This window comes from Ruditapes philippinarum, unplaced genomic scaffold (assembly GCF_026571515.1).
Source record: "Ruditapes philippinarum isolate M1 unplaced genomic scaffold, ASM2657151v2 ctg8470_1_1_1_1, whole genome shotgun sequence".
NCBI lineage: Eukaryota > Metazoa > Mollusca > Bivalvia > Venerida > Veneridae > Ruditapes > Ruditapes philippinarum.
This window is the reverse complement of record NW_026858232.1, coordinates 72,592-92,438: the sequence shown is the minus strand read 5'-3', so window position 1 is coordinate 92,438 and position 19,847 is coordinate 72,592. Positions and strand designations below refer to the sequence as shown.

Here is a 19,847-nt window from a genome sequence, read left to right as displayed (position 1 = left end):
AATGGGAAAAACTCCAAAATATGGGAAATTTATAGGAATTTTGGGAAACTTGACCCCCCTGATTATTTTATTTTATCTAAATTTTGAACCCAAGTGTGCCATAAATTTTGGGTAAAAGGGACCTTTTTTTTGAACAAAACCTCTGCCTCACAATGGGAACATTTGTGTCAAGTTATATTGAAATATTTATATACATGTAGAAGTTTTACTCCGGGCAAGCGCTTTTCAATGACCTCCAAGTGTGACCTTGACCTTTGACCTAGAGACCTGGTTGATGTGTGGGACATGGCTTATTATAAAGGTGAACATTTCTATGAAGTTTCATTAAAATTCCTCCATGCATGTAGGAGATATGCTCCAGACAAAAATTGGATACCTCCCGCCTACCAGGCCTACCAGGCAGCCCACTAAGGGAAACTATAATATGACCCCTTCTCAAACGGGCATATTAAAAAAGCAAGAGAAGAAATGAACAGGAGGGGAAACAGACAAAAGGGTTTCAAAAAAAGGCAAGACAAACTTTAATTTAAGAGGTTGAAACTTGTAATATAATAGGTAAGTGTGTGAAGTATAACGCCACAGGTACAGATAAAACTTATCAATCTTACAGGAATGGCTTAAACATACCTATTTCCATAGTGCAAAAAAATGGAAATAACAAGTGAAAATGGGAACCACATGTAAATAACTTGCCAAGATCATGGACTGTGTTTGCCAATTAAACTTAACAGAATAATGGTTTAATCACTTTATGCCTGGAAGCACAAATATTTTTCCAGAAAAAATATCTTTAGATACATTATATGAGCATACATTGTACATAAAAAAATACCTACCTTCAAATCTTGTCATTCTTTCTGCAAGAAAGTCCAATCCAATTTGTGGATGTCTCAATGCACTTGTTAAATTGTCTATCCAGTCTGGTCTTTTAATAACTCGGTCAAACAGAATACCGGCAGCATGTATGGCTCCATATTGAGTGTGCTGTGCTTTCACAACTTCCTGTCATACACACAACAACAAAAAAAGAAAATAATTTTAAAAAATAAATAAATAAATAAACAATAGCACAGAATGTATCAAGTCGGATGTGTCGCCTTGTGAACAATGTAGTTTAGGGGAAATGGCCAGGACAAAAATGAAATATGAAAAATAACAAAGGGCAATAACTAAAAAAATAATACGTGCAGAGCAGCAGTTTTTGTGCACTGCACTTCTTATTAATAAGATCTATCATTCTATGATGTTTCAAGTCCATAGCTTTCATACTTGAGAAGAAATGACCAGGACAAAAATATAGTAAGAAAATCAACAAAGGGCAATAACTCAAAAATAAGAAATGCAGAGTATAAGTTCTTATGCACTGCACTTCTTTTTATCAGACTTCAATCAGACTTATAGTGACTAAGTTATGCTGCGGACAAGCTTTAGGGGACGCCGACAACGACGCCGACAAGGACAACGACGCCAACACAGACACCGCCGCCGACACCGCCAACAAAAGTAACCCCTATATGTCACCTTTTCAAGGCGACACAAAAATGGGCATTTCTCCAAAAATATTACTTTAAGAATTATGCCCCTTGTTACTGCACCTTGTCATGATAAGGTTCATGATTTATATATCTTTTGCATATTTTTTTTTATTAATGCTAAATGTCAATTTATCTAAGCTTTTGACTTTATAGTTTCACATAATAAGACCTAAATGTATTTTCTTGTCAATTTTTGTCATCAAGTGACCCCTGGGCAGGCCAATTTTAAACCCAGGGGCATTAATAATATCAAAATTGCAGACATTCACAAGGTAATGCTACATGTTATATATCTTAGCTCTTCAATGGCATTGTAGTTTCACAAAATTACTCATACAAAACTAAATCAACTTAGTGACCCAAAGGGCGGGCCAAAATTGACCTAAGGGGCATGATGAATGGCAGTTTTTCAGAGGCCAAAAAGGCAATGCTACACCTCAAATATCTAAACTCTAGGCATTGTTGCTTCAACAAAATAAGACATAAATATGTTTACCTACATACAAATATGTTAACTAAGTGACCCCAGGGTGGGGCCAATATTGTACCAAAGGGCATGATTAATGTGGTCCACAAAGTGATGTTACATGCCAAATCTATGCATCAGAGTTTCACACAATATGACTCAGGTGTGTTTTTAAGTCTTTATAAATAAAGTGACACCTGGCCCTGGACGGGCCAATATTGAACCAAGAGGCATGACTCGTTAACAGTTTTGTAAAGGTCAATATGGCAATGTTGCATGCTTAATATCTAAGCTCTAGACATTGCAGTTTCATGAAATGAAACTTAAATGTATTTCCCTATATAAGTCTATATAAATTAAGTAATCCCAGGGGTGCTGCCAATTTTTATTTAAAAAAAAAAACAGACACACCATTACATTAAGAATAATATTTCTGCCAAAAAAGTTTTAATTTCTTTCTTTCTGTTAAGTGGACACAAAATTTTGAAATTGATACAAAATGACTGAGTGTGACCCTGACCTTGACCTGAGGAAGGTCAAACCTGCACTCTGCATAACGTATCATTATGTTTAAAATTTAGTAGTTTCAATTTCCTAAAGATACTGACCGAACATGGAAACTGCTAACAGACCGATGGATGACTAGAATTTTTTTTCGGTGCATTAAGTAAAAGGCAAACACACTATGCAGACTATTCACTGATGGCTGCTTCACTTTAACTTATTGCCATCACTTCAACAGGCCAAATCCATTTAACAAAAGCAGACACATTAAGGTGAAATTTTTTTATATTGAGTAAAATACAAACCCTATCAACAACTTCAAGGCATGTCAGAAAATCTGCAAGAAGAGATGGGTTATCCACATTCTTGATGAATTCTGGTCTAAAGGTATTTGTTACACGGTTAATGAAATCATCTGACAATGTTTTCGGCTCACTTTCTGACGGCATGGTTGAATTTTCGTCAATAACAGGTCTGTTGTTGTTTCATCTGACATAAAAAAGATAAAAAAAGTTACATTCTGAAATGTATTTACATTGAATTATATTATGTGGAAAAAAACAACAAGAATAAATGTGTTTTTTTTAAAAAGTGTAAAAATATAAATATATCAATGTCAGCACAAATTAACAAATCATGAAGATTCTGGTGCTCAAAACACTGAGCAAATGAGTATATAAATAATATAACATTTAACAACTGTAACAGTTAACAGAGATTTAACCCTTTCACTGCCATAGGGACGGCTTAAGCAATCCCTGTTATTTTCGGCGTATTTGCCATATGGACGGCTTTAGCCGTTTCTACATGTAATAATATAGTAATTTCTTAGAAAATCCTCTGGCAATTAGGTGAACAATAAAACAATAACCCTCTGGCAGCTAAAGGGTTAAAGTGGAAACAATAAAATTATTTAATTTCATTTCATAATCTTAATCAGTGTCTATTCTAGGATTAAGAAAAAAATGGGTCAAAGACAGAAAAGGCCGGGTTGCATTTGTACACCAAATATCATGAGGCTGTGATGTTACGAAAAGAATTTACCATTGACCCATTAATGTCGAAAATTTAATTCAATAAGTAAACAGTAAGTGGATTAGCTACACACCTTAAATCAAATCCCATTGTATGGGACCATGTGTAAATGCTTTATATATGCAAAATATCAAGAGGCTGTGATTAGTAGTTTCTGAGAAAAATGTTACGAAAATTTCCTACCATTGACCATTAATGTGAACAGGAAGTGGATGACCAACAGACCTGAAATCAAATCCCACAGTATGGGACCATGTGTCAATGCTGCATGCCAAATATCAAGAGGCTGTGATAAGTAGTTGCTGAGAAAACTGTTACGAAAATTTCCTACCATTGACCATTAATGTTGAAAAATTAAACTAATTTAACTAAGTGGATCAACAGGAAGTGAATGAGCGACAGACCTGCAATCAAATCCCACGGTATGGGATCATGTGTCTATGCTGTATGCCAAATATCAAGAGGCTGTTATAAGTAGTTGCTGAGAAAACTGTTACGAAAATTTACTACCATTGACCATTAATGTCAAAAAATCTAACTAATTTAACTAAGTGGATAAACAGGAAGTGGATGAGCTGCAGACCTGAAATCAAAATCCACAGTATGGGACCATGTGTCTATGATGTATGCCAAATATCAAGAGGCTGTGACAAGTAGTTGCTGAGAAAACTGTTACGAAAATTTCCTACCATTGACCATTAATGTCGAAAAATCTAACTAATTTAACTAAGTGGATAAACAGGAAGTGGATGAGCGACAGACCTGAAATTAAATCCCACGGTATTGGACCATGTGTGTATGCTGTATGCCAAATATCAAGAGGCTGTGATAAGTAGTTGCTGAGAAAACTGTTACGAAAATATTTTCCCCACCCGCCTGCCCGCCCGCCGCCCGACATTCACCATACTATAACCCAGATTTGCACCCGTGCAACCCGGCCAAAAATGGGGGATTGTTATAGAAAAAGTGAAAATTTATTACATTTGATGATCATTTTCCTTCTTTCTCTTTACAAAATTTTCTCCCTGCCTCTGAAAAATTTGGGGTGGTGGGATTCTCAAAAATATGTAGTGGCGTGGCTGAGTGGTTAATGCATTGTACTATTCTAAAAAATTGCTGACCATGTTGGTTCAAACCCTGCCAGGGGCAAGCCGTTGTTTCCTTGAGCAAGAAACTTTACATTCATTGCTTTAAACTGGCTGGTTCCAGGAACAGATTCCAGGGTGTTTCAATAGACTTATAGCTTCCAATACAATCAAACTGAAATAAATTTTGTATAAACTACATGTAATCCCCCCATCCCCCATTCTAGAATAGACACCGCATAATATAGTTGATATGGTTGATTCTCAAGAGAGTTGTAACATAATTAAAATATCTCTATTATTTAAAGATAAACAACATGTGTATGATCAAATTTGATATTAGATATGCTACACAGTATCTTTGTAAATATAAAATTAACATGATTGACTAATCACTCAAAGTAGATATTGTTATGTTTAAAATTTTACAAACCACAGACTTCACTCAAAGTAGATAGCAGCTGAGTGTGTTTAAGATGTTACAAACTATAGAACTTGTGGTCACAATATGAATATGTTATAGTGTCATTCTTTTAAAGAAAAGATCAACTTTACTTGACTTTAAAAAAAGGGAACACAGCTTCCCATACATAGTTTATTCATTTTTTTATTCCAATAAGACATATTCTGTAATAATTTCAAAGATTTCAATAAATTTCTGAGATTTAAATATTTTATTTTATATAAGGATGAGCATAGCATATCTTTAAAACATACATGTATAAATATTGTATGTATCTAAAATAGAAATAAAATGTTCCAGAACAAAATATTATGCTCTACTAATATAAATTGTTGTATTTTAAGAAGGGTTTGAGCTGTTTAGTTATGAGTTTATTCAAATTTCCAAGTTCTAAGGCATTTCTATTATACATTACTTAGCATTTTGGAAGTACCCAAGTTGTATAAAATATTCAATGAATAAGTTTGGCAGAAGATATATAGCTTTATACACTAAAAATTTAAATTACACAAATTATCCTAAATGATAATATGGATGATGATGTAAGAAGCAAAAGATGAAAGTTTGAAGATGTCATTAACAAAATAAAATAGAGCAAAATCAGGGCAGCTTGATGCTTAATAGTACTACATCATCATCAGAGCTCTGATAAGGTACAATGTAGGAATGCCCACCAAAGGATAAGTAGTGAGTAAACAGGTGAAAGTCAAAATAAGATTACATTCCACCAAAGGATAAGTAGTGAGTAAACAGGTGAAAGTCAAAATAAGATTACACCAAAGGATAAGTAGTGAGTAAACAGGTGAAAGTCAAAATAAGATTACATTCCACCAAAGGATAAGTAGTGAGTAAACAGGTGAAAGTCAAAATAAGATTACATTCCACCAAAGGATAAGTAGTGAGTAAACAGGTGAAAGTCAAAATAAGATTACATTCCACCAAAGGATAAGTAGTGAGTAAACAGGTGAAAGTCAAAATAAGATTACATTCCACCAAAGGATAAGTAGTGAGTAAACAGGTGAAAGTCAAAATAAGATTACATTCCACCAAAGGATAAGTAGTGAGTAAACAGGTGAAAGTCAAAATAAGATTACATTCTGTCATAATACCTTTTCATTTAATAATTTACTTTGCATAAACAATACATAATGCAAGTATCCGAGCAAAATTTCTGTAAATATCCATTAGAATTTACCTGTAACCTTCAGATTATAAAAAGAGTGTAATATACTTATACATGTAATATGTCCCAGATAGTATATAGCCCATATAAAACTTTAAAAAGTTTGTTTCAAGCACCTGTGAGTTGAGGTAATTAAGAGGGTTGTAGAATGGGTGGGGTGCCGTGGGGGTGGTAGATCTAGTGACCAATCAACACGCCGACCACCTATGGTTCAAACATAGATTTGCACACAATATTACATCATTTACCAGCAATGTGGAGTCAGATAAGATTAAACTTGGCTTAATTTCAGATTGATCAACCGTATTGTCCTATTGATTAATTTCGTGACATGCTACTTTCGGTTTCAAATCGGGTATTTAACAGTTAAAAATATCATGGAGCTAAATGCAAAAGAAGTTTCTGAATAATGTGAGCTTAAAACCTCATCGTTTATAAATCTACAGCATGTCAATTTGTTGAAGGAGAGGTCGCAACACGGTTTTATAAAGCTACGCGCCAGATATGACTAAGTACTACAGTACTGTAGTAATCCGGTATAGATGGATACCGAAAATAAGCTATTTTCGCGAAAATAAGATCGCGGCTACGAAAATAAGATTTATTTTTTAAATAGTGCATTTATCTGTTGAAATAATTATGTAAAATATATTTATATGCATTCATTGAATGATTTTACAGCTAATTAAAATTTCAGAACCAAAAAAATATTTTAAAAAGTGAAGTTTGAGCCGAAAATACTATCGTACGAAAATAGCTTGAATTGCCGTGTAAATCGAAAATACGATCGGGTCTACGAAAATAAGATTTATTTTTGATAAAATGTATTGAAAACGTATTTTTGTTGATATTAAATGATTTGTATGAATGAAATAATAAAAAATGAAGTATTTTGTAATGAAATGTCACTTTTTTTAAATATATTTTCAGTTCTGAAATTTATTATTTCATTCATACAAATCAATTATTAAGAAACAAAAAATACGTTTTTAATACATTATATATATAAAAAAAAATCTTATTTTCGTAGACCCGATCGTATTTTCGATTTACACGGCAATTTGAGCTATTTTCGTACGATAGTATTTTCGGCTCAAACTTCATTTTTTTAAATATTTTTTTGGTTCTGAAATTTTAATTAGCTGTAAAATCATTCAATGAATGCATATAAATATATTTTACATAATTATTTCAACAGATAAATGCACTATTTCAAAAATTAATCTTATTTTCGTAGCCGCGATCTTATTTTCGCGAAAATAGCTTATTTTCGGTATCCATCTATACCCGTAGTAATCTATAACTGTGAAAAATTCATGTAAAACTAATTAAAACTATACATCTAGATATATACATTAATTCTTAAGGTTTTCTACAACAAGTAAACATAACTTTATACGTAATGTATTACATAATTTTTACCTATTAATTACATTCTTTTAAGATTTCCAACCTGGTTTTTCCAAACTCTATAAAATATGTCTCGGAAATAAAAGGGGATTTCCTGTCTTGGTAAGGGAGACAACTACGTTTTTACTTAATTATTGAGATTTAGTATTTCCCCTTGGAAGTATTGAGGAGATTATGCTCTATTTTCTGAGGTTCCCACATATTCGAGATAAGTTCTGGCTACCATAACTTTATTAAATGTCTCTTTTATTATGACAGAAATTATTAGCAATACTACTGAAGTCTCTTTTAGCTACATTCATGTATAAACACGTATATGTACCTCGACGAAGACAGTAAAAATCTTCTGCCAATTACAAATGTATAAGGGCACAAAACGGTCATGTGTAAATATTAGAATGTTTGGAAATTTTCTGAAAACTCAGTCGTAGAAATGGTGCAGAGAAGAGAAACGGAGTCGACATGCCTGAACGCAAACTGAGTTCCCGGACAGTATTTGTTAGTTTAGTTTTAAGTTCGATTCTGCTCAAATCAGTTCCTGGAACCAAACAGTACTAAACAATGAATGTAACGTTTTTTTACTGAAGGAAACAATGTCTTGGCCCTAACAGGTTTTGAACCCGCGCGGTCAGCAGTCCTTAGATTACTAGACCGACGCGTTAACCACTCGGCCACGTACGCCGCCACTCCAGTATTTGTTAGACAACCGTCATGACGGTGCAGTAGGGATTCAACTCACAACCCCTGGCTTGAAACGCAGGCACTTAACCACTAGAAGGCGTGATGTAAATACAAAAATGTAGATGTAAAGTGTCGTAATCTGTTCAAGAGTTGTGTGAAGTTACTCTGATTAGAGTGGTTTCATAAGGATAAGTGATGTTACTTGGAGAAGAGTGGTTTTAGTAGGATAAAAGTGATGTTAATTGGAGAAGAGTGGTTTCATAAGGAAAAAGTGATGTTACTTGGAGAAGAGTGGTTTTAGTAGGATAAAAGTGATGTTAATTGGAGAAGAGTGGTTTCATAAGGAAAAAGTGATGTTACTTTGAGAAGAGTGGTTTCATAAGGAAAAAGTGATGTTAATTGGAGAAGAGTGGTTTCATAAGGAAAAAGTGATGTTACTTGGAGAAGAGTGGTTTTAGTAGGATAAAAGTGATGTTAATTGGAGAAGAGTGGTTTCATAAGGAAAATGTGATGTTACTTGGAGAAGAGTGGTTTCATAAGGAAAAAGTGATGTTACTTGGAGAAGAGTGGTTTTAGTAGGATAAAAGTGATGTTAATTGGAGAAGAGTGGTTTCATAAGGAAAAAGTGATGTTACTTTGAGAAGAGTGGTTTCATAAGGAAAAAGTGATGTTACTTGGAGAAGAGTGGTTTTAGTAGGATAAAAGTGATGTTACTTGGAGAAGAGTGGTTTCATAAGGAAAAAGTGATGTTACTTGGAGAAGAGTGGTTTTAGTAGGAAAAAAGTGATGTTACTCGGAGAAGAGTGGTGTTATTAGGAAAAAGTGACGATACTTAGAGAAGTGTGGTTTCATAAAGAAAAAGTGATGTTACTTGGAGAAGAGTGGTTTTAGTAGGAAAAAAAGTGATGTTACTTGGAGAAGAGTGGTGTTATAAGGAAAAAGTGACGATGCTTAGAGAAGAGTGGTTTCATAAAGAAAAAGTGATGTTACTTGGAGAAGAGTGGTTTTAGTAGGAAAAAAGTGGTGTAAGTAAAGGCAGCGACGCGTGCTATACACTTAAAAGTTCTAATCGATCACTTTTAAATTTTGATTATTTTATAACCGGTCAATAGATCCTTATAAAAATTTGCAGAGGTGATTTTTGTGTCATTGGAGAGGTCATCAGACCTCTCCACAGTGTTCAGACTGAATAGCTGGCGGCATCCATTTTTGCGTATCTGATTGTAGTGAATGAATCTCATTTACACCTTTAAACCATTAGGAGCAGTCTACAAAATTTGTTTTGCGCATGCTCCATTTCAAAATACGACTTAACTTAAACGAATAATTAACAAAAAATGGCACAAATTTGACACAAGTTTGATTTTCTTAAAATATTGTGGTTGGAGGCATATGATATAAAACTTTTTTTATGTAAATCTTGGACTTAAAATTGTCTGATTAACATACTTTATGCCCGGTTTGGAAAATGTATAGGAAATGTTTCATGCATATGCTCACCAAAACATTAACCGAAAATTTGAGGATTGAATTTTACAAAATAAAATGATACTACTTTTAATATACTAATACATATCATTTGTACCGCCTCCGTGGTTGAGGGGTTAGAGTCGATGACTTCTAATTCAGGTACCTCTCTGGCGTGGGTTCGATCCCCGGGAGATGCTTTGGTAGTTTAGCGCGGAGGAAGGTAGTCTAGCACTGGTGTAACTCTCCAGGAACGATGGTTAGGAAACTACCCGCCTACATGACTGAAATACTGTTGGAAAAAGGCGTAAAATTAAACAAACAAACAAACAAACATATCATTTATTTTAATTTAGTTCCCTTTGTAGAAAAAGTACACCTAATGCGCCAAGAAAAAGTCCATTTCTCCGGCATATAATCTTTCAAAACATTAAAAAATGAAGTATAAAACAAACTTTCATTATGGTACTATATATTCAATTTATATAATAAATTTTATTTTGTTAAATAATTGTAATTTATAACCCTTCATTGTGTCTTTTCTCCAAATATTTTCAAATTAAACAAATCTTCTACAGCAGCAAAAAGACCTCTCGCATGCTTCTAACTTGTTTTCTACCGATTTGTGGAAAGAAAAATTTTTTTATACTGTTCTATGCACTCGCGCGGGAGACAGGGCACGGTTTACACATTTTGGCACGAAATGTTCATGCAGAGCGTAGTTAGTATTAAATTTTACATTGCATAAATCCTTGTTAACAAACATAAAACATGGCACGAATGTCGATGCAGGGTCGTGCCTTAGCAGTTGAAATATTGAATGCTGGAGCCTCTATCAGACAGGGGAGTGGTTGTTCATAAAAATATATTTTTTTAAATATCGATAAAGTATCAAATAGAAAAATGTTATAATTTTATTATTCTCAATAAGTTCATTCTCTTCGAAATAAAATAAAAGTCGGATCTATTGGTATTATTCTTTTTCATATATAAGCGAAAACTCAGGATGATGAGTTAGAACTTTTGTTCAGTGTATGTTTTGCTAAATCCATTTTCCAAGATACATAAAGGAATGCAATCGTATTTATTGAAGACTAAATCTATCCTGCATAGTTTGCACTGAGCAAAGTAAACTTCTTCTGTAACCATTCGGAAAAAATCTCTTATAAAGGAAGAAAATTGAAATCATTCTCAATTATGATAAGAAGGTAACAATAAGCTGTATTCAAAGTTCGTAGAAATGAATTATATTAAAGTAGGTTATTGGTTTACTTAGGAAATTAACATGTTGAAGTGGGTTAAGATAATGTCAACATTAAAGCTGCATGCCTCCAGATGAGTCAAAATATTGCAAGACAATCAAACTTGGAAAAAAATGCACTAAGATTTTAGGGAAAGTAAAAAGATTCATGTAATAATGTTACATGCGATTAATGACGGATTTTGCATTGTTTATCTCCATACTTCGACTGCGTGACTTACGCAGTAAGGGCTATTTTTGTCTATCTTGACCTCGTTTTGATAGTCTGTTTACGTAGATTTTAAGTGCCGATTGCAATATTAAAATAACTTTCTATGTGCACTTCACAATATTTTGCATTTAAATACATTTTCAAACTTTAAACAAAAAACAGCATGAATATGGAGACAGGCTGCTTTAAGCGTTTTCTTCGATATTTATACATGTAGTAAATAAAAAGAATTTATGTCCTTTGATCCAAATTGTAAGGGTACTAAGACTTATAACAGAATGTGACATACCTGTTATTTCCGTTTTTGTAAAGATTTTTAGATAATTTCATGTTTATGCAGCGTTTAACGCAATCTCTTATGGCCGCTGTCTACCAACATCTCGTGCGAAACCACTACAACTAGGTCAGTTTTGGTAACACGGTATACGGACATTTGCCCCCAGCACATTGCCCCCCTCCCCCCCCCCACTACACACACTCTAAAATTGAATTATCCCCAGTTTGGTCATTTGTTAAACGTACTCATAAGCATATTTTCAAACAAGCAAGTGTCCACCTTTATCCTTTATATTTCCACTGGATGGTGAAGGGGGGGGGGGGGGCGAGCAATGTCCAAATATATATTTTTGACTGGTGACGAGTGTCCAAGGGACAAATGTCCCTGATTCGATGAAACCCTCAAAATGTTTTTAAAATAAGGCTCTATTAAAAGATAAATTTTTCGCTTAAATTTCTTCTACAGAGGTGAAACAAATTATGGTCCTTCCCGTAGTAAAAATATTTAAATGTCTTATTAGAATCACATAGGTGTCATAAAGGATGCGAAGGAATTCTTCGATTTACTACGTGCGTACGCGATAGCTGGTACGTGCGCACGCGATAGCTGGTACGTACGCACGCGATAGCTATCAGTTTGTTGAGCCAATCTGTATGTGTTAGCTAATATTTAACGCCCACGCTCTCGGGATTTTACATTACTCATCATTTTAGTATCTCGAAACATCTACTGACTTACCAGAAAGATCATTGTGTTCTGCGTAAAAAAATAACACTTCTAAAAACCTTTGTTTGGTTAACTGCTCATATTTCCGCAACACATTTTTATTCAATTTACGTCTAAAGGGGATTTTAATTATTATTATTGATAGCCACTTGTAAAACAATATCTCTCACTTCTTTAATTTGTGAACAATTTATTTTGTTCTTATTAAATTTTTCAAGATTTCTAAGAAGATGTACATGTACGCCTTATCAAATATTAAGATTTTCCAGAAAAAAAAAACCCACACAATTAAGTCATTTATGCGCTTGGTTTCATTGCTGAAGTCTAATTAAACGCTGATAGTTACATGTACTTCCTATTTAGTTCCTATTATAAAAAATATGACATGATTAAATAAGAAGGGCTTAAAGGCTCATTATGCCTCAGAAATGCTTTTATTTTACAAAAGCGTTTTAATGTCAAGTAACTAAATGTTACTCATTGGCCAACTACTAGAACCATGTCTTCATCTGTTGTTTTTTGGCAATAAGTACAGTTATAGCGAATGAGTTTATTTTGAACTGAAGTCAAAATACCATTTTGATTACATTTTGTTTCTCTTATGACAAATTATTTCACATTTATGTCTTTTTCTTCACGTAACAAGTATCTTATATTCTCTAAAATCATTATTGAAACATTATAAAAATTCATTTTTTGCCATTGGCTACAGAAGTGAAAATCTATTTGAGCCGTCCCATGCGATTTCCAACATAGTGGTCAAATTTGACATTTTACTCTTTTTTTCAAAGATTATCAAAATGCTTTCTTTTCTGAATTAGTTTACATAAAGCAGGACAGGCTTTCTGAATCATTTTATATAAAGCAGGACTTTTGCAACAACTTGAAGCGTCTGACGCACACATCCACTACACTAACTATTGTCTCTCAATAATATATTGTTTAGAGGGTCTTTGATATAAAAGACTGATATCCATTCCTTGTTCTCCTTGTTTTATTTAAATTAAAGTGTGTATTCCAATTCATCTTCGTATCAGAAACGGCAGAAATTCTTGTAAAACATCTTGACACTGGAAATAAAATAACAATCAAAAGAATACATGTAACAATTTTTTAATTATTTTAAGTAAGTAAGCCCTGTGAGTGTTTTCTGTTGCAATGTCAATATGCAAAGTGCCGTTTGAATATTCCTTGAAATTTTGTTCAAGAGATTTACAAAAAGTATTTCACCACAATACATTTGCTAACAAAAAAGCACTTGTCAATGTTTGTGGTTAAATCTCAAGTACGCCATCACATACATATATAGTAATATCTTATCTTAGCTGAACGGCATTCTTCGCTACTCACTGTTTGAAGAAGGGGACACGTAATTTAAACACATATTTGCTAAACAAAAAAATCTTAACTACTCTTTATTTTTATGGATGTGTTTACTCTAATGATACTGCTGAGACAATAAAAACAGGTTTATAGCTTAATAAAATCAACAATAGGAATGGAAGTTACTGGACGTAAAGAGTTTTCTAGGCCTGCTATATTTTGTCGTCCATGTCAGCGTGATGATGAAACAGTTCATGCGGAGGGTTATTGTGAGACTTGTAATGAATTTATTTGCTCATCATGCATTACGGCACACCGGAAGTTGGCCAGCACAAAAAGTCACATGATTAAATCCAGAGATGAAATGCCGACATATCAGGCTGAAAGCGATCCATGCACTGAGCTGTGTGATGTTCATGTAAACGAAATAGTAAAGTTTTATTGTCAGCAGCACGACAGCGTTGGTTGTGGAGACTGTATGGTACTTAATCATACCTCTTGCAATGTAAAGCTTGTTTCAGATGTTTCAAGTAACTATGACAACAGCGACGATCTTTTTGGAATCAAACACAGACTTGATCATCTCAGAAAGAACATTGCATCGTGCGAAAAAGAAATAAAAGGCAGTCTGGAAACAGCTGAAGAAATAAAAACCAATACCATCAGAGAAATTAAACGATTCCGTAAAGAAATTGAAGACTACCTGAACAAAATGGAAGAAGACCTGTTACAAAAGGTTGATGAAATGAGTGCCAGCGATTTCTCAACACAGCGAAAGCTTCAGGATCAATGCAATGCATTGGCTCGTGACATTGAAGAATTTGAAAATAAACTAGATAAGTGTAAAGACAATGTCAATTCTTTGTTTGTGGCATCTAAAAGCGTTAGAGAAAGTCTTCATAAGTGTGAAAAAATGAATGAGGAAATTTCATCTAAAAGTAAAATAAACACATTCAAATTCATACCCTCTGAATATATCAACAATTTGAAAACACGCAACGAATGCCTTGGCAAAATTAATATACAAGTGAAGAGATTCGCGGGACAATGCAAGGGAACTTTTATTGGCACGAGAACATGCTTTGTGCAGAAACTAAACATTAAAGCGAAACATGACAGAGACTGTTTCATAAAGGATATGGCAGTCATGTCTGAAGATGAAATTCTGTGTGCAGATTGGAAAAACAGCTCATTGAAGGTTTTAAATCATAGAAAAGGCAAAATCACATCAACACTGCAGTTGTCAACTTCTCCCGCTGGAGTCACTACAATTACCCCCTCATCAGCTGCAGCCACTTTACCAATGAAAAACAAAATCTTGTTCCTGACAACACAAAGTGGATTGACTAAAAGTCATAAAATATCTGTTCGATATGGATGCCAGGGAATAGATCATCGCGATGGTATATTGGCTGTTACTTTTTGCGAACCTCCCTCTGTTATGGTGATGGACACGAAAGGTCAAATTCTCCTGAATCTCGTGGATAAAAATCGACTGAACTTTCCACGATATATATCCCTGAGTAACAACAATAAGAGCGTGCTAGTGTCTGACCTGGATAACGAAGTCGTGTATGAAATTAACCTCAAAGGAGAGCTGCAAGCTACAAATAAAAGTGTAAAGATGGGCAAGCCTGCAGGCTTAACAGTTACCAACTGCGGATGTGCTGTTGTTTGTTATCGAGGTAAAAGAGAAAAAGCCGGACTGATTGTACCTGAAACAAGGATAATACTGCCTTTCTCCCTGGAAAATGTACTTATACCATGCTCTATCCTGATTTCTGAAGAACAACGCAAGTTGTTTATCAGTGAACATGAAACATCAGCAGACTGCAATTTCATAAAAATGTTTTACAACAAGTAAAGTGATTTTTATCACATAAAAAGTTGGTTTTTTTTTATAATATTCAATGTATTAAGTATTCCGTCGGTCATTTTGAGGTTTTTGTATTTTGTCTTTATGTAGAATATTTTAGATAGTCTCAGAATGTGTATGCGTGTAACATTTGTAGTTAAGTTATGATCTATATATTTAAACAGTACTGTACATGTATAACTGTTGCATATTTCTGTTAACACATAAACACTTAATTTTGAATTTTATTATCTTCCGGATTTTATGTAATGTAATTAGTTTCGTATTACAAACAATTATGTGAATAACTTTAGATGTGTTTTTCATAAAACAGTTGAATGACGACTGTATGTACTACTAAATCACGTAAAAGAGAACCCACAAAAGTTCAACCAACACTTGTCAAATAAATAAAAGATAAAAATTTGTTTGTCTACATTTTTTGTGTTAGTTAGTTAGTTGTTTATGTAACTTGCTAGGAATATTGCTTGCTGGCACTGACCAATCATCATACAAAGTTTGATTATTCTAGGCCTAAGCGTTCTTTAGTTATTTATCGGAAACCATTTTTACCTACAAGGTCAATGTGACCTTTAACCCCTTGACCCAAAATCAATAGATGCCATCTGTTGGTCATGACCAATCACCATACCAAGTTTGAAGTGCCTAGGCCTAAGCGTTCTTTAGTTATTGATCAGAAACCTATTTTACTTACAAGGTCAATGTGACCTTGACCTTTGACCCCTTGAACCAAAAAACTCAATAGGGGTCATCTGCTGGTCACGACCAATCATCATACAAAGTTTGAAAGTCCTAGGCCTAAGCGTTTTAAGTTAATTGATATGAAACAGTTCTTACCTACAAGGTCAATGTGACCTTGACTTTTGACCCCTTGACCCCAAAATCAATAGGGGACATCTGCTGGTCATGAACAATCACCATACCAAGTTTGAAGTTCCTAGGCCTCAGGGTTCTTAAGTTATTGATCGGAAACCGTTTTTACTTACAAGGTCAATGTGACTTTGACCTTTGACTCCTTAACCCCAAAATCAATAGGGGTCATCTACTGGTCATGACCAATCACCATACAAAGTTTGAAGTTCCTAGGCCTAAGGGTTCTTTAGTTATTGATTGGAAAACGTTTTTACCTAAGAGGTCAATGTGACAATGACCTTTGACCCCTTGACCCAAAAATCAATAGGGGTCATCTACTGGTCATGACCAATCACCATACCAAGTTTGAAGTGCTTAGGCCTTAAGGTTCTTAAGTTATTGATCGGAAACCGTTTTTGCTTACAAGGTCAATGTGACCTTGACCTTTGACCCCAAAATCAATAGGGGTCATCTACTAGTCATGATCAATCACCATACCAAGTTTGAAGTTCTTAGGCCTAAAGGTTCTTTAGTTATTGATCAGAAACCGTTTTTGCTTACAAGGTCAATGTGACCTTGACCTATGACTCCTTGACCCCCAAATCAATAGGGGTCATCTACTAGTCATGACCAATCACCATACCAAGTTTGAAGTTCCTAGGCCTAAGGGTTCTTTAGCTATCACTCGGAAACCATTTGGTCTACGGACCGACGGACCGACAAGTGCAAAGCAATATACCCCCTCATCTCCGAAGTGGGGGCATAATTATGACATGAACATTGCTATTCTCGAGAAAAACGAAAAGACCTGATAAAAAGTTATATAATTATCATTAATACGGCTCTTGTACTTTGTACGTCACCTAATTTGAACTTGAAAGTCGAGTGGTTAGGAATAGATACGGGATTACATCATATCAACGTATTTAACATATTTCAAAGGCAGGTGTACTGGATACAGGTTGCAAATATTTCAATGGACGTTCCCGGTAGAAAAGAATTCGAATTATCCGACAATGACGAATGCCAGCCATATCAGGGAGACAGCAATGCTGTGCAATCAGAGATGTGCTGTAAGTTTTGTAATGAGTTTATATGTGCATCATGTATCAAGGCACACAGGAGGTTTGAGACGAAGAATCACAAAGACAAATTATCAAAAAGTCTGGATCAAACCGACGATTTCACGGAAATCTGCGACGTCCATGAGAACGAGATAGTAAAGTTTTACTGTAAAGTTCACGATAGCGTTGGATGTGGGGATTGTATTGTTCTTAAGCATGCTTCTTGCAAGGTTCAGCTCGTGTCAAACGTATCCAGTAACTATGGCGACTGTGACGAACTTTTAGAAATCAAACATAGAATTGACAATCTTAGAAAGAATCTTGCTTCCTGTAATGAAGAAATAAAACGCAGTCTTAAAACTGCTGAGGAAATAAAGACTGATGCTATCAGAGAAATTAAACAGTTCCGCCAGGAAATTGACAACTATCTGAACAAAATGGAAGCAGATATTTTACAAAAAGTTGATGAAGTGAATGCTAAAGATGTCTCTTCACAGGAAAAGCTTCAAGATCAATGCAAGACACTGACTGCTGAAATTGAAGAATTTCAAAATAAACTTGAACTGTGTAAAGACAACAGTTTATTTGTCACATCTAAACGCGCACTGGAAAAGCTGCAGAAATTCCATGAAATGAATGAGGAAATTTCAGCTAAAAGTCAAATCAACGCCTTTGAATTTAAATCATCCGAATATATAAATGCATTACAAATGCGAAACAGATGCCTTGGCAATCTAAGTACGAAAATACAGAAATTTGAGGGACACTGTAAAAGAACTCTTATTGGGTCAAAGGCACAATTTGTACAGAAATATAACATGCAGGGCAAAAAAGAGACAGACTGTTTCATAACAGGAATGACGATTATATCAGAAACTGAAATTATGTGTGCGGATAAGAGCTCATTAAAAGTCTTAGATCATAGAAAGGGTAAAGTTACATCAATATTGAAATTGTCAAGTCTTCCCGCTGACGTTACAACTATAAATTCTTCATATGCTGCAACAACTTTACCGAATGAAGGCAAAATATTGTTTGTGATTACACAAAGTGGGCTGACTAAAAGTCACAGTCTGGATGTCAGGAAAGGATGTATGGGCCTAGATCATCGTAATGGTATGATGGCAGTGTCGTTCACTAAACCTTCCGCTGTTCAGGTTATAAACATGGACGGACAAATTATTCATGTAGTGAAAGAAACAAGCGTACTTAAATCGCCATTATATGTGTCCATCAGTAACGATAATAAAAACATGTTTGTATCTGATATAGGTAACGAAGCTGTACATGAATTTACCACCAAGGGAGTGCTGAAAGATACGACAAAAAGTGAGGAGATGGGATCGCCATTAGGCTCGACAGTTACCAGCTGTGGATGTGCTGTTGTTTGTTATCCAGGTGAAGGGGATAAAGTTGGACTGATTGTATCTGGTACAAGAAAAATACTGCCTTTCTACCTGCAAAATGTACTAAAACCGGCCTCTATCCTGATTTCTGAAGAACAAAACAAAATGTTTATCAGTGAACATTTAAAATCAGCAGACTGCAATTTCATAAAAATATTTGACTTAAAGTAACGTTGTCGTGTAACATGAAAAATATTTTAGTACTAGTAATACAAGTTAAACCTACCAGGGAAACACTTAGATTATGTTTATAAACAGGAGTCCAAATATAGAGGATTTATCTAAATTCTTTAAAGATATTATTGATAAAAAGCTTACATAATTAACAGCATAGTCGAGTTCTCAGAAACATAATGGTTGGCATAAATGCTAATAATAATTCGGTAAAAAATCATGATTGGAAATATGTATGACAATTATAACCAATTTAAAAACACCCTATGATAACCAAATCCGAATTATTTCCAACAGGTATACATTTTGTACTTTCGGTTTATGATAAATCATAAGTATATAATAAATTTAGGTTGACTTTAAATACATGCAACTAGTTAAATTGGAATAAACTTAGTTAAACTACTGTCTGTTTATGTGTTTGTGTCTGCATAGGTTTTTCCGAAATACCGAATCCGGTCTTTGTATTCTCACTATTGTTTTCGAGGTTCTTATACGAAGTTTGACGAAAAGGGCCGAGAACTTGAATTGTCAAACTTCTATAGCTACGGGTGTTATGTCATACACGGTAAGCCTCGTTACCGCCCAATGTGGGCAGCCCCCACCGACGAGACGGATATTCCGATTCGAACCGGAACATATGACAGATATTATAAATATCTTTATAGAAAACGATGAAATAATTAAAAGAAACAGGAAAAACATATTTGCGGTTTTGTTACTAAACTTTGCATCGTTTGTTTAATGATCGCAAATATAGTTAGTTACTTTAGCAACCTCTAAACTCAAAGTAATCTTCCCAAAATCAAGATGGCTCAACTGTTTTATTTTTTTTGAAAACAGCTTAT

At 34.4% G+C, this 19,847-nt stretch overlaps 1 protein-coding gene across 1 annotated transcript; it reads right to left on the bottom strand.

Moving 5' to 3' along the window:
• Positions 1 to 853: 853 nt before the first annotated feature.
• On the bottom strand, positions 854 to 7,779 carry LOC132752552 (uncharacterized; the record flags this gene model as incomplete). Its single annotated transcript, XM_060742890.1, is given in 3 exon segments — positions 854 to 1,002; positions 2,811 to 2,994; positions 7,694 to 7,779. Coding segments are annotated over 2 exon segments (293 nt in total), but the record flags the coding sequence as incomplete, so codon positions are not given.
• Positions 7,780 to 19,847: the final 12,068 nt, after the last annotated feature.